We start from the raw sequence: 14,222 nt of genomic DNA, 5'->3' as shown, positions 1-14,222 counted from the left end.
CTATTGATGTGTTAATAAACTCGATATAATTAACAGTTGACCGCTATTCATGTTTTATCATAACGATTATCTGACCGTAAATTGTATTTCTCACTATAATTAACAATTGATTGTCATCCATGCTCTTGTAACGATTCTCGGACTGTAGTTGCATTTCTCATTATATACCAGCCATTGTGGGGACCAAAACGAAGAATGCCCTTGGCCTCAGGGCTTAGACTAATGGGGCAAAATGACCATGAACAATGGGTGCGCCGGACTCTTGGGGGTTCGGGAATTCACAGTTCACACGTGGGTCGTCTCCAAAGTCAGCTCAAAAAAGAATTCAACCATATGCATGCAGTCAAAAACCCTAGCATGCACCCCGGATCACTGGATCATGCACACACTGGATAACAACACCAAGATATTGCTCTGAGTGATTAATGATAGTAAAGAGAACAATACTGGTTCTGCGTACGATGAAATTGTTTGTGTGGTGATCTGTGCTTAGCATGGAGATAAGGATGTACGTAGACTTTTCGATAGGGTACGACAAAAATTAAGGGTAGACTTTTTCATCTGTCTCGCTGTCTTATGTATTTATATAGACGTTTTTTATAAATAAAACTAATGAAAATAACTTAAAAACTTTGAGTTTTAACGATAATGGCAAAATAAAGGGTAAAGTAAATAGTACCAGTTTGACTTTTTAATGTAAAAATATAATATTTTATTAAAATAAACAGAACTGTAAGTTTTTCTTTATAACTCTTTTTTTTATATCTAATTTCTACGTACCTAACAAAAAATATATAAATATTTTTGGAACGTTTATTTATGGCTTGCTGTCTAACTCCATTCCCTAACCCAGAGTTTTTGCCTACATGTATGATGTGATGTATGTATTCAAAGCAATGGCGTGAATTGAACACGCATATGATGTCATTGTGAACTAAAGACAGGTCCATTATTCAAAGCAATGGCGTGAATTGAACACACATATTGTGTCATTGTGACGGGGAAAAAGGACAAAAACAAAAATGAAAATTTTGTTGACCATTCAGACACACTTACTCATAGAACATCTTGAAGACCAAAATGATTGGGTGTGAATGAATTGTTTTTTTTTTTTTTTTAAATCTTGATGGTACAAGGAAAATTTTATTGATAACGAAAAAAAAAGTTACACATAGTCAGAGAAAACATAAATCTTACCTCTCATAAAATAGAGATAACAAAAACAATACACGAAAAAGAAGGGCACATGGACATAAACCTTACCATATAGAAATGAAAACAAGAAAGATATAAATAAAAGAGGGAGGGACATGAAACCTAATCCCTCTAAAACCAAACCCAAAGGTCTAAACCTTCAAAACAAGTTGAGCAACACCACAAAGTTAGGGAAAAAAACAAGAAAGTGAGACAAACTTAGACACCAAAATGCACATTAATTTGATAAGTGGTAGCCAGACAAGCCAACAGAGTTCGGAAACAATGCAGCATGAGCAGTCGGTGAAGAAAAATCATGCCAAGTTAAAGTTGGAGAAGACAAGCCCATGTTAGCAAAACTGTCTGCAAAAAAAAATCCTTCCCGATATATGTGAAATGCGTAGAAAGTAATTTTCCAAATGCAATCCAAACAAATAGATCATTGCATACGAAGAGACCAAGGATGATCAAAATTAGACGATTGAAAAGTAGAACACTTTCCAACCAAACATAATGTCAACACAGCTAATATGAAAACTTTACCCCAATAATAATTGTTAATAATTGTGCACAAAAAAAAAATTGCAATAACCAATCTATTGGCAGAAACCACAAAGAAAATGACCATGAAAATTCCTGAAAACTCATCCACAAGCAGCATGATCAGAATTTTCTTTAGACAAACCATCTGTATTAAGTTTAATCCAAGGAAACCAATGAGGAGACCAAATGACAGGAAGAATAGTAAACGCCTTGTGAGAGATAGGTCGGATCCCCAACAAATAATGATTCAAGTGTCAAAACCCTGAGAGTAACCAAGAATAAACTTTCCACCGTGAACAATCGCATAATTGATAATAATCGCAAATATTGTATGGACTTGGAGAATATTTAATAAGTAGCTGCCCATATTGTAATATAAGTAGACATAATTTTCGCATATGATATAAAAAAAGGTGAATTTTACACTTTTTAACTTCTTATATACTATTTTTATTTCTTGCCGATGAATTAAATATGTTAAAAAAAAAAACAGATATGATTAAATAAAGATGTGTAAGAAATTAAAAAAATAGGAATTTTGTCATTATCTAAAAAGAATGGGTTGACAAACTCAACTACCCATATGATGTCGTGCTTGAGAAATGATGTATTTTAACACAATTCTTAGCATATCAGGAAAGACTGACAAGAATTTAGCTGAGCAGTGACAAACAACTTGACACACAACATTACGTAAACGCCAGGTGTTACATGTCAATGAACAGTTAACGAACAAGATGTTACATGTATGATCTGGTGTTGATAATAAGCTTCCACGTTGCACTATAGAGTTCTTACCTATTTTAGATATTATTACTTTATTTCTTATCAGACAAACCTTAATCATATGTTAATCATATGTTGTAAATTGCGATGTGGCCACAATTGCAGTCAAAGATGGATATATATAGTAGATTACTTGTGAATAAAGTAATGCGGATATCATTTTCCACATCGTCTTCCTTCGTTTTCCATATAAAAATTTAACAATTTATTTATAATACGATAAAAAAAGTATTTGATTCCAAAAATACTTTTGAGCATTTTCCGTTCAACTTGAAATATGATATGTTGTCACGTTCAAAGCATTTTCAAGAAAATATGATCTCGTAATCTGTCTCGTGACGTTAATTTAATTATTAAGCCACATGCATAATCCTAAAAAATAGTTTTCATCATTTTCCGTTCAACTTAAAATGTGATATATTGTCACATTCAAAGATTTTCAATAAAATCTCGTTTTGTAGTCTGTATCGTGATATTAATTTAATTGTTGACTATCTTGAAAAATAGTTTTGATCATTTCCCATTCAACTTAAAAGATGATATATTGTCACGTTCAAAGATTTTTCAAGAAAATTTAGTTCCGTAGTCTATATCATGATGTTAATTTAATTGTTGACTAGCCGTTTGCCACATGCTCACATGTACAACAGTTTGTTATTTTACATGTTATTTGTTACTTGTAATTTTATTCTTTTTATTTTGTTGGAGGATGTTTTTGAAATTATGATGATTCACCCTTTTTGCCTACCGTCTTTGTATATGTAGATGACCAATTAGCGTAACTAGGTCATTCTTGTGATAAATTATGTATTTGGTTTTCCAATTTTCCTTTTAGCAGTTGGTATAAAAATTATAAATCATAGAAAATAGGAATATATATAAGGGATCATATATTATATTAAATCATAGAATAAAAAAAGAAAGGAAGATATTAAGTATACTTCATGATATGTAGAATATATCCCTAGAGATAAATTGATTAATTGCAGTTGCATATCCAAACTTCCCAGAATCGTATCCAAACGGCCTTTGATTTGAACTGATATGTATCAACAGTGCGGTCTTTGTTGAACAGTGACCTCCAGTCAAAGTAACGCGACAGCTAGGGTTACTTGCTTATCGTGACTTACGAGAGGCCACAACCCACAAGTTGAAAATTACTGTCAAAAACTTTAGAAGAAGGGAAACCCCGTGTTGTTTCTGCTAATTAACCTACTTGCATGTCTCTTTCAGTTTTGCATCTTTTCATGTTAAGGAAAACAAACCAGTTAATAAATAAACACGAGGTACATAATGCAATGTTTTCTCACCGTGCATGTGTTTAAACCTAATTTGTATGTTTTGTTTATTTAACATTATCTGACTTTTAGTCGAATTTTGAGAATATCGAGTTCGCAACTAATTTATTTTTCATCATCTTAGTGTAAATAAACAGTTTGTATAAAAAAAATTATCTGACTTTTAATTTAAATTTTAGAGGAGTTTTGAACGCTAGACCAACTTAATCTTATCCATCATCTTATTTACCCTACCTACTAGCTAGGCTAATTCCAGTGTGGTTTACTGTTATGTAAAAAAGAGTTGGATTCTTTTCGTATGTACTCCGTTTGAATTTGAGTTTAAACCCACAGGGATTCTAATAGAACTAACAATATGGGTAATGCTAGGGAAACATGTCATTTATATTACTCAAATATTGATCAACGTATTTATTCTTGTATTAGTAACACATCACATGATTTATATGTTTGTTCTATAGATTAGTTTACCTAGCGTTCAAATTCAAACAACACATATTGTTAATTAAGTAGAAAATTATATTTGAACGTCATAAAATTTATAATGCAAGCTCTGATTTTAAGAGACATGTACGTAGTTTGAGGTTAAAGAAACAAAACCTAATTTTGTATAACTATGAAATTGATTCCCAATGCCCCCCCCCAATGTTTTCATCTGGATACATGTTTTCTCCAACTCCAAGCAAGGACCTTGGTCCACAGAACACTGAATTGAAGTCGTGGTAGAGACTAGAGCAGCACACTCTCAGACTCTCACAGGTCAGATAATCAAAATGCGACCATATTCTCTGTCGGCCCTTGGCCATGTGTGTGTGTGTGTGTATGCACAAAAAGAGATCAAGTTTTTTTTCATAAAACTGATGATTGAATGCATATCTTTGTGAACGTGGGGAATAGTATATATAATTCCACTTTTTACTAATGGATTATGTGATCATTTTCAACCATGTTTCACCCTAATTGTATGAAAATTTTGTCAGATAAAGATATATAATATATGGAAAAAAAATGTTAGATCTACAAAATTTTATTGACCTAGCGGTTCAGGCAACAATTTATAAGACAGATAATCTCGATACTATTATATTATCTTATTTGCATTACGACAAATAAATCCGCTGTCGTAGCACTAGCAGATGATGAGTAAGACTGATGACTCATAAGCCTTTGTTGATGGTAGGCATCAAGTAAGTCGTTAAAAAGCTAAAATTTGACTGACTTTCAATTTTCCATCACTAATCTTTTAAGAACAATATTTGGCTACTCAAAGATGAGTAGGAACTCCTCCTCAAAATTTCTCAAAATTATTCATTGTAAATTTATAGAACTTCATGTTTATAATCAGAAATGTTCATATTATAAATCACCGTATAAAGATCGCATCTGCAAAAAATCAATTAAAACTAAGATTATTTAGTCATCAAACTATTTAAAAACAAATGAACGGTATTGGTAAAAGCATTATGAACCGTCTATGTATTTGCTACAACAGATTGACTAAACGATTTTAGTTTTAATTTATTTTTTGCAGAGATGATCTTTACAAAGTCATTCATAGTATGAACGGTTTTGATCATAAGCACAAAGCTTAGCGATTAAAACACTAAGAATTTTAAGTAGGATTCCTACTCATCTTTAATAGCCAAGTATTGTTCATCTTTTAATCACAAATGTCCAATAGCATTGTGATAATGCCAAATCTTTAAGCTCCACTCTGTCATGCAACTTGGATTTCCATCTGTCAGGGGATCTAAATAATTTAAGTAAGTTGTTCGTTATGCTTGTGTTAAAGATTAAAAGAACAGAGAATATGTTCTTTATTTATTTTTTATTTTGTTCATTTGAATGGAGAGCTAGTAACAGTCGAGAGAGGATCACATATATATCTGTGTGTGTATGTATATTCAGCACCCTTTTAACATCCCCATTCTGTGACAACCTTACCTACATACCATAATTATTAGGAAGGTGAGGCACCAACACCTTTACATTAATATATAGTTTGGTGGTCAAACATTACAAGGGGTACCCTAAAATTTTTGGCTCATATTTTTCTTCTTTTTTGGATGATTTGATGTTTCCGTATCTCTCTGTCTAAGAAATATATATACAACTTCTGTAAAACCAAAGCTTATCTATTTTTAAAAATTAATTCCCACATTGTCGTTAAAGCATGTGTCTAATTTTATAAAAATAACTCACATTTTTCTCTTTGTCTGTCTCTCTATCTTTTTTTTTTCTCCATCATATTTATCTCCAACTTCTCTCTCTTCCATGATATAGTTTTTATTTCTTTTTAAATTTTTTATATTTAAACACACAGTACTAGGCTCCATCTAATCTCTACTAATTAATGAAACTCTATTTGTCAACTAAAAAAAGGACAAAAAGACAAATTAGCCTTCTATCACACAAAAAAAATGATGGGCAATAATATAATTTCAAAGGTCCAAATTTTACTGTTTTTTATTGAAGTCTCACCTACAGGTGATGTTAAAATACCTCCAATATTATAAAAAAAAAAAAAAACCTCCCACTCCCCACACGTTCTATCTCTCCCCCTCTCTCCTTCTCATTTTCTAAAAAAATGTGTTCATACACACAAAGTGTATAGCCAAATGCTAGTATTTACTAATAGAACTTGCTGTAATTTTTCAATCAAAAATAAAATTAAGGGACACTAATTAGACAATAAAAGCATCTCCAAAAGAGATTTAAACAGTCCACATCAGCAATAATAAAAATAAAAAAACAACAACACAAGTGTTGTCCAACCAAAACGTGAATTCCTATGTGTCATGACATGGGTTGGCAACAAAGGGGCTGCTGTTAAATTTGATAGCAGCTTCAATTATTTTTTACTTAATTATTAAATGTTTTTAATTAAAATTTTATTGGTTTAAACATGTATCAAGGTGATTGTTAATTGACCGTGTTTTTTTATTGGTTTAAAGCATTTACTATAATTTGAAATTTATATTTATAATTTGACGTATCGAATGGAAAGAAAAACTTTAAACAATGTAAAAGTATCACTAGCCTATAAATTTAATACGATCTAAGACCTATAAAGTTAAAAAAATACTTGCTTACATACGAAGAATTCTTATGCAAGTTACAATTTAATTGCATACACAAATTAATTTAAAATTACTTTTAAAAGGGTCTATTGACTTTTAGATGTAAAGACTAAAGAGTACTAATCTTCATTAATTTAAAGGGTTTATTGACTCTAGACCGTTCTCTCCCCAAGTTGGACTCCTTCCCTCCTATCCTTCCCGACTCTTTAAATCTCCCACCAGTCACCACTCTTTATTTCTAATCAAAATCCTCTGGCACCAGGGATTCGATCCAAATTAAACTGAAACCCCCCACCCCTCAAAGTGGGGGAAAAAAAAAAGGAGGGTGCACAAGAGAGAAAATGGTGGGTTCCTCCTCTTTTTTTCTCCTTTTTCTTCCTTTCATCCCTCACACTTTTTTCCTTTCATGCTGCTTTTTCTTTATTGCAAGTATGCCTCATGAGTTTTGGTAATGGTCCCTGTAGGAGCAAGAACAGCAGCTCAGCACCCGATGGGAAGGCTATGTTGACTGGAGAAGCCGACCTGCAATCAGAGGCCGGCATGGTGGCATGCTTGCTTCCTCGTTTGTGCTGGGTATGTTCCCTAATTCTATAGTCCTGTTCTCTTGGCCAACTGATCACCTGGGTATATGTATACCCTTGGATTTCACATGAGGATTGAGACTAGCTAAAACATACAAATCCCGTTCATTCATTCTCCACCCCTGATATCAAATTCAAGGGTGAGTGATGATTCATTTGTTGGTCACCTGATGGACAATAGAACATTTCTACCTAATCCTAATCACTCCAATCCCCAAAACAAAGAATCGGGCTTTTGAAATCATTGATGATGTTGTATTTCTAAGTTTTTGGTGGTTTTTTTCACTGATTTTTCTGCGTTTTTTGTGTGTTGTTATCCATATGTATTTAGTGGCCGAGGTATTGGAGAACTTGGCATATCTGGCAAATGCAAGCAACTTGGTCATGTACTTATCGGACTACATGCATTTATCTCCGTCCAAAGCGGCAAACGATGTCACAGATTTCATGGGCACCGCCTTCCTTCTGGCCCTTCTCGGTGGTTTCTTATCCGACGCCTTTTTCACAACTTATCACATCTACCTGATAAGTACAGTCATTGAATTTCTGGTAAATACAGTTTCCAGTTCCCCTCTCTCTCTCTCTCCTCTCTCTCAACGTTTTTTCTTTTTTGGTTACTTCTGCTTGCAACTTTCTCTTTCCTTTTTCTGTTTTCAGTTACAAGCTTTCTCTTGCTCTTTTGTTAGTTGCTATGTATATGTTGAAATCTGCACATCTCTATGCAATTCTTCCATTCCTTTCCCCTTAACTTTTGCATCATACATCATATTTTTAAGACTACTATTTCTAAATAATATTTTATATATATATATATATAAAGTAGGGTTGGTTCTGTCGAGGGAGTCCAAAGGGCACGTGCCACGTGGCTTGCAAGATCACGTTTCAGTCGGAACTGAGTCTGTGCGAGCTGGGTTGGAAGCAAGCGCCATAAAACCATCTCAGCCTCTCAGGAATTGAAAACCGTACGGATATATTGGATAAATCATAATTTATTGTGGTCAATGAGTTCACTTGGTTGCAGTTGGGGCCTAGAGAAAATATATCACTATACTTCTTTCTTTTTTTCATGGGAAAAACGTAATAGCCTTATTAAGTTAATAAGGAGAAATTCTTACATATAGTGCGGGATGACAAGACCGGTACTAGAGACACACTTTCGGTTGCTCGTTAGAATCTCTTATTATAGTGACCGTGATCTTAAGAGAGGATTTGTTAGGCAACAAAGTCAAAGTTAGGGGCCATGGTAATCTAATATTATGAGTTTTAAAATTATGATAATCAAGTTAGTTTAATCAGTATACTCTCTGCTCTGTAGTCAAGTTTGAATATGTCTTCCTATAACTTGAGTTAGTTTAGAATAAGAAGGAATAGTTCTCGGTTGCACAACAAAATTTCTCATTAATAAGGTCAATGATTCTAAAAGAGGATTTATTAGTTTACAAAGTCAAAAGTATATGAGTTTTGTAGATTTGGACTGAACTAAGTCTATTAGGGTAGTGTGCTCTTCCTTTGTACCCAACTTCACTCTACCCTAAAAGCCAAAACCTTTATGGGTTTGTGGAATTTGGGAAATTTGTTTATGTTATATAGAATGCAATTTTAGGTTAAAAACACCTAAACAAATCATACAACGTAGCTAACCAAATGGCGGGAGTCTTGAGATTGTTAGTAATAACTTATGTCACGGGTACATCGTTACTGTACTGTTGTATGTTAATGATACAAAGACATGCACAAGATCCAGGGCGGAGCCACACTATGGCTGTAGTGGGCTATAACCCAAGGCTAATTTTGAATTTTTATAAAATTGCAAGTAATTTTATTTGCAAAAGTTGTCTAATTCCATACTAGCCTGTAATTTTTTTTTTGGCAAAATTAGCTTATCTCGAACAAGAAAGAAAACATAGCTCACCCCTATAGATTTTTCCTAGCTCCGCCTTTGTTCCTATGACAATGTATCATTTGTACTAGACTTCACGATAACAGTATGCTTATATCATATAAATTGCTATCAAGATTGAGGGCCCATGTATGACTATGCATTTGTTGTCTCATATCATGCCATGACAATGAGAAACTTCGATTACTCAATTTCAGTTTGACAGCAACGCATGCATTAATACAATCTATCTTTTTCTTCTCCCTTCACAATCTTGTCTTTGCTTAGACTTGCTTGATAGAAACACTATTAAGTACTACATGATAACTTCTCACTATTATCACCCATTAGTGTACCGCCTCCACCCATGTGCTGGCCCTTTTTCTGCCACGTATACCCATGTGTTTGGGAAACATGATTGTACCAAGTAAATTCAATCATATACATAATAGATGAAAGATCCATACCCAACATTAAATTTCCTTATTTTGGATCTCCTATAACTATATGCAAGAGGAAAGTTTTTTCAAATCCGTCGGCGGTGTCTTCCGTCCAGATTCACTGAAACGCGTGTGTGGTTATGGATCCGATAAGGAGCCGGAGACTGAAAGGGATGTGAAATCAATAAAATGTGCATCAAATTAGAGCCATCAATCATGGTTTTTAGGATAAATAAGACCCCAAAAACATTTCTTTCATGTGTAGTGACAGTTCATACAGCAAGTCCTTGTTTGAGCAAAACTTCCAAAAATTGTAGTGGGGATTCAACACATGGATGTGGGACCCCATTTTTTGAGGTTTCCTTGTTTGCTTATTGGATTTATCACATCTGTACAATGCCATTTCTCAAATTTTTTTCTTCCCCAATGAAAAGGATACATTGAAATTTTTGGGGGTTTATTGTTGATGGAACATGCAGAAACTTTAGAACTCTTCTATTGGTCACTTTGAAGGGTGTGGAGCCCATTGTTTATGAGACAAAGGCCCAACATATGCCATGTGTATAGGCCAGTGCCCAGGCCCACCATACAAGAACAAAACCCAAATTCACAATCTCAACGAAGCGATATTCTAAATTAGTCTAATTCACAGAAAAGAAGATCGAGTGCCAAGGGCAAATCTATTGTCCTTACCGACCCAGCTAACTCACATCTACACCGAAATCACAGACTTTGAGAATTTAACTTTTTTAACTTGCAAATGTTTTATTCTTTCGCTTAATGTTTACCGACCCAGCTAACTCACATCTACACCGAAATCACAGACTTTGAGAATTTAACTTTTTTAACTTGCAAATGTTTTATTCTTTTGCTTAATGTTTATCTGCCTTATTAACCAATTCAAATTTCCAACATCGTCAGGGTTTGATCCTACTCACAGTGCAAGCTCGATTACCTTCACTGAAGCCACCACCGTGCACTCAAGGCAGCCTCGACAATCCATGCCAAGAAGTCGAAGGTGGAAAAGCTACCATGTTGTTTCTAGGCCTGTATCTGGTGGCACTGGGGGTCGGAGGGATAAAGGGCTCCTTACCCTCACATGGTGCAGAGCAATTTGACGATAGCACTCCACAAGGAAGGAAGCAGAGATCAACCTTCTTCAACTACTTTATCTTCTGCCTCTCTTGCGGCGGCCTGATTGCGGTGACACTGGTAGTGTGGGTTGAAGACAACAAAGGGTGGGAATGGGGTTTTGGAATTTCAACCATTAGCATATTTTTGTCTATACCGGTGTTTCTTGCTGGCTCCGCTCTCTACCGGAACAAGATACCAAATGGAAGTCCCCTAACAACCATTTTTAAGGTAAGAAAAAATTAAGACGATATTGCGCAACTTCCATGTAAATTCTAATGTTCGTGATAACATAAATTACACATTGCTAATATGCCGAGGAGATCTATAGGTACAAACGATATTCTACTTTAAACTAATCTAAAGTGTTGGGAGGGGCCTAAACATCTAAAAGGTTGCTTGAATTCCATGTAAAATAATTTAATTTGTGTTGTTATTGAGCAGGTTTTGATTGCTGCCACACTTCACAGCTGTGTGACCAAAAGTCCACGCAATGCCATTGTAAGCATGGCTCCAAGCCCTTCTTCTTCAACCCCAATTGCCCACGCGGTATCGGAATCAAACACCGTGGAGAAGGAGAATTACGCCACTGATGATCAAACTCCAACAGAAAGCCTCAAGTTCCTAAACAGAGCAGTTCTAGCGAACAAGCCAGTCCATGATAGACTACATTGCACCGTGAAGCAAGTCGAAGAAGTCAAAATCGTGCTTAAAATCCTTCCAATTTTCGCGTGCACAATCATGCTCAACTGCTGCCTAGCGCAGCTCTCAACATTCTCCGTCCAACAAGCCGCAACGATGGACACAAAGCTCGGCTCTCTAAAAGTCCCGCCGGCCTCCCTCCCTATCTTCCCCGTACTCTTCATCATGATCCTAGTGCCAGTCTACGACTTCTTCATCATCCCATTCGCACGCAAGGCCACAAAATCCGAAATGGGGATCACCCACTTGCAGCGCATAGGGACCGGCCTAGCCCTCTCCATCGTTGCCATGGCAATAGCAGCCCTTGTCGAGATCAAGCGCAAGCGTGTAGCGACCAACTCCGGGATGCTCGACTCAACCGAGCCGCTCCCGATCACGTTCTTTTGGATTGCGCTGCAGTACGTGTTCCTGGGGTCGGCAGACCTGTTCACGTTGGCCGGACTGTTGGAGTTCTTCTTCACGGAAGCGCCGCAAAGCATGAGGTCTCTGGCCACATCTCTCACTTGGGCATCCTTGGCAATGGGGTATTACCTGAGCTCAGTGATTGTTTCTGTGGTGAATGATGTTTCAGGGAAGTACTCCCAGCGCAAATGGCTGGCTGGTAAAATGCTGAATCAATACCACCTGGAGAGATTCTATTGGCTCATGTGCGTGCTCAGTGGATTGAATTTCTTGCACTATCTTTTCTGGGCAGTCAGATACAAATACAGATCAAGGAGAACAAATAAGTAAAACAAGATAGTATCTTACATGGCATGGGCACACTACCACCACAGTTTATACGGACAAAATCTTAATATGTCTATGTATTATTGACGTAGGACGTTCCCGTGCCGTGAGAGTACTCGGGTCATAATTAAGATGTGGCATCATGATCATAACTTGCAAGACAACTGCTTGGACTGTAAATATGATGGCAAAAATGTTAGCAGTTCTATAAAACTCATAAACCAAAATTACAACAACAGGGTTCTAGGGTTACAATACAACTAACTCATTCAGAATATAAAGTAGTGTATAGCAGATTTTAATAGCAAGAACACCTACCTGTGTTCGATGCCATGTCTGAGCCGCAAGTTGGTCTTCTACTCCCACTACTCAATATCTCCCTTACTGTCAGAATAGGTCTCAGTAATTTCTTAGGGTTTTTCACGTAAGGGAGCAGGGACTACAACTTCATATATTTATATATATCAGTTAGGGTTACGCCACCGGCCTATCAACGGTCGCATACCCTTATCATCTAAATGATGAAAGAGTCCTATCATGATTCAATATCTTTGCACTAAACCCTTATCAGGATTTGATCAAGTTAGCTGCATGAATATAAGACTCCATAATCCTTATGTGTTGGAGATCAACTATATCACTTTTTATAACAAATAACTCGTAAACAAGTTACTTGTCATTCAAGTGATACCAAACACTCATTTGTCATTCACTAGAACTTTTACATTCTCCCACTTGAATGTCAATGAGAAATCTCAACTCACAAGGACTCACGGTGATCACTGAGCCTTCCAAATTTGCAACCAACTTTTCTTGACAACGTGTCACTAAAAGTTGAATGTCGAACCAAGGAAAGTAAAGAACAAGTCGGTCTGTACTTTGCATTCCATGATTACAGACACATTTAACTTAAAGCACAATGTCACCAGCAAAGTCATGATAACAAGAATCATTAACCAAAACAATGATTCACAACATAAGCACATTAGCTGTTAAGATAAAATATGAATGAAAACTTCAAATCATACTAGCTGCTGATTGAATCAAAATAATGAGAGTACTGACAAAACCAACCATATTCAAACATGATTATCACAGTTAATCGAGTGTTTACTCCTACTCATTAACTGATTCAAAAGTCTCTTTAACACCCATATTGAAAACATGGCTTTTGAACACTCCCACTGGTAGAGCCTTAGTCATGGGATCTGCCACCATAAAAGTCGTGCCTATATGTTGAATATCAATAGTCCCTTTCTTAACTTCATCCCTCACCTTTAAGTATTTCATGTCCATCAATCTATTTGCCAAAGACCTCTTGTTGTTCTTTGAGGAGAACATAACTGCCTTATTATCACAAAATAACTTCAATGGTCTGTCAATTCTGTCCACAACTTGCAACCCTTTTATCATATTTCTCAACCACACTGCTTGCTTGGTTGCTGTGTAACAACCAATGAATTCAGCTTCCATTGTCGATGATGCAATCGACTTTTGCTTGGCACTTTTCCACGAAATCGCACCACCAGCAAGTAAGAATAAGTATCCATTGGTTGATCTTCTATCATCTACACACCCTGCAAAATTTGAATCTGTGTATGCCACTAATTCCAACTGGTCAACCTGACTGTAGACAAGCATATAATCTCTGGTCCTTTTCAAATATCACAACACTTTCTTAGCTACAGTCCAATGAGCTGCCCCAGGATTTGATTGAAATCTTCCTAGTACACTCACTGCAAATGCTAAGTCTGGTCTCGTGCATACTTGAGCATACATCAAACTGCTCACAAGTGATGCATAAGGTTTGGATTTCATGTTGTCCTTTTCCAAATCGTTCTTGGGACTTTGATCATTGC

At 35.8% G+C, this 14,222-nt stretch overlaps 1 protein-coding gene across 1 annotated transcript; it reads left to right on the top strand.

Moving 5' to 3' along the window:
• Window positions 1-7,084: 7,084 nt before the first annotated feature.
• On the top strand, window positions 7,085-12,599 carry LOC126608836 (protein NRT1/ PTR FAMILY 4.6-like). The gene is made up of 5 exons (XM_050276840.1): window positions 7,085-7,245; window positions 7,366-7,474; window positions 7,814-8,031; window positions 10,723-11,163; window positions 11,377-12,599. The coding sequence occupies exons 1-5, from the start codon at window positions 7,243-7,245 to the stop codon at window positions 12,364-12,366; spliced, it is 1,761 nt and encodes a 586-aa protein (XP_050132797.1). The 5' UTR covers window positions 7,085-7,242; the 3' UTR covers window positions 12,367-12,599.
• Window positions 12,600-14,222: the final 1,623 nt, after the last annotated feature.

The sequence above is a fragment of the Malus sylvestris genome, chromosome 16, assembly GCF_916048215.2.
Source record: "Malus sylvestris chromosome 16, drMalSylv7.2, whole genome shotgun sequence".
NCBI classification, from domain to species: Eukaryota; Viridiplantae; Streptophyta; class Magnoliopsida; order Rosales; family Rosaceae; genus Malus; species Malus sylvestris.
Note: the sequence above shows the minus strand (reverse complement) of the source record. Positions and strands in the feature narration are given on the sequence as shown.

Coding starts and splice junctions, on each gene's coding strand:
- LOC126608836 (XM_050276840.1), top strand. Junction 7,475..7,813: donor TGCTTCCTCGTTTGTGCTGG/GTATGTTCCCTA, acceptor ATATGTATTTAG/TGGCCGAGGTATTGGAGAAC. Junction 11,164..11,376: donor CCCTAACAACCATTTTTAAG/GTAAGAAAAAAT, acceptor GTTATTGAGCAG/GTTTTGATTGCTGCCACACT.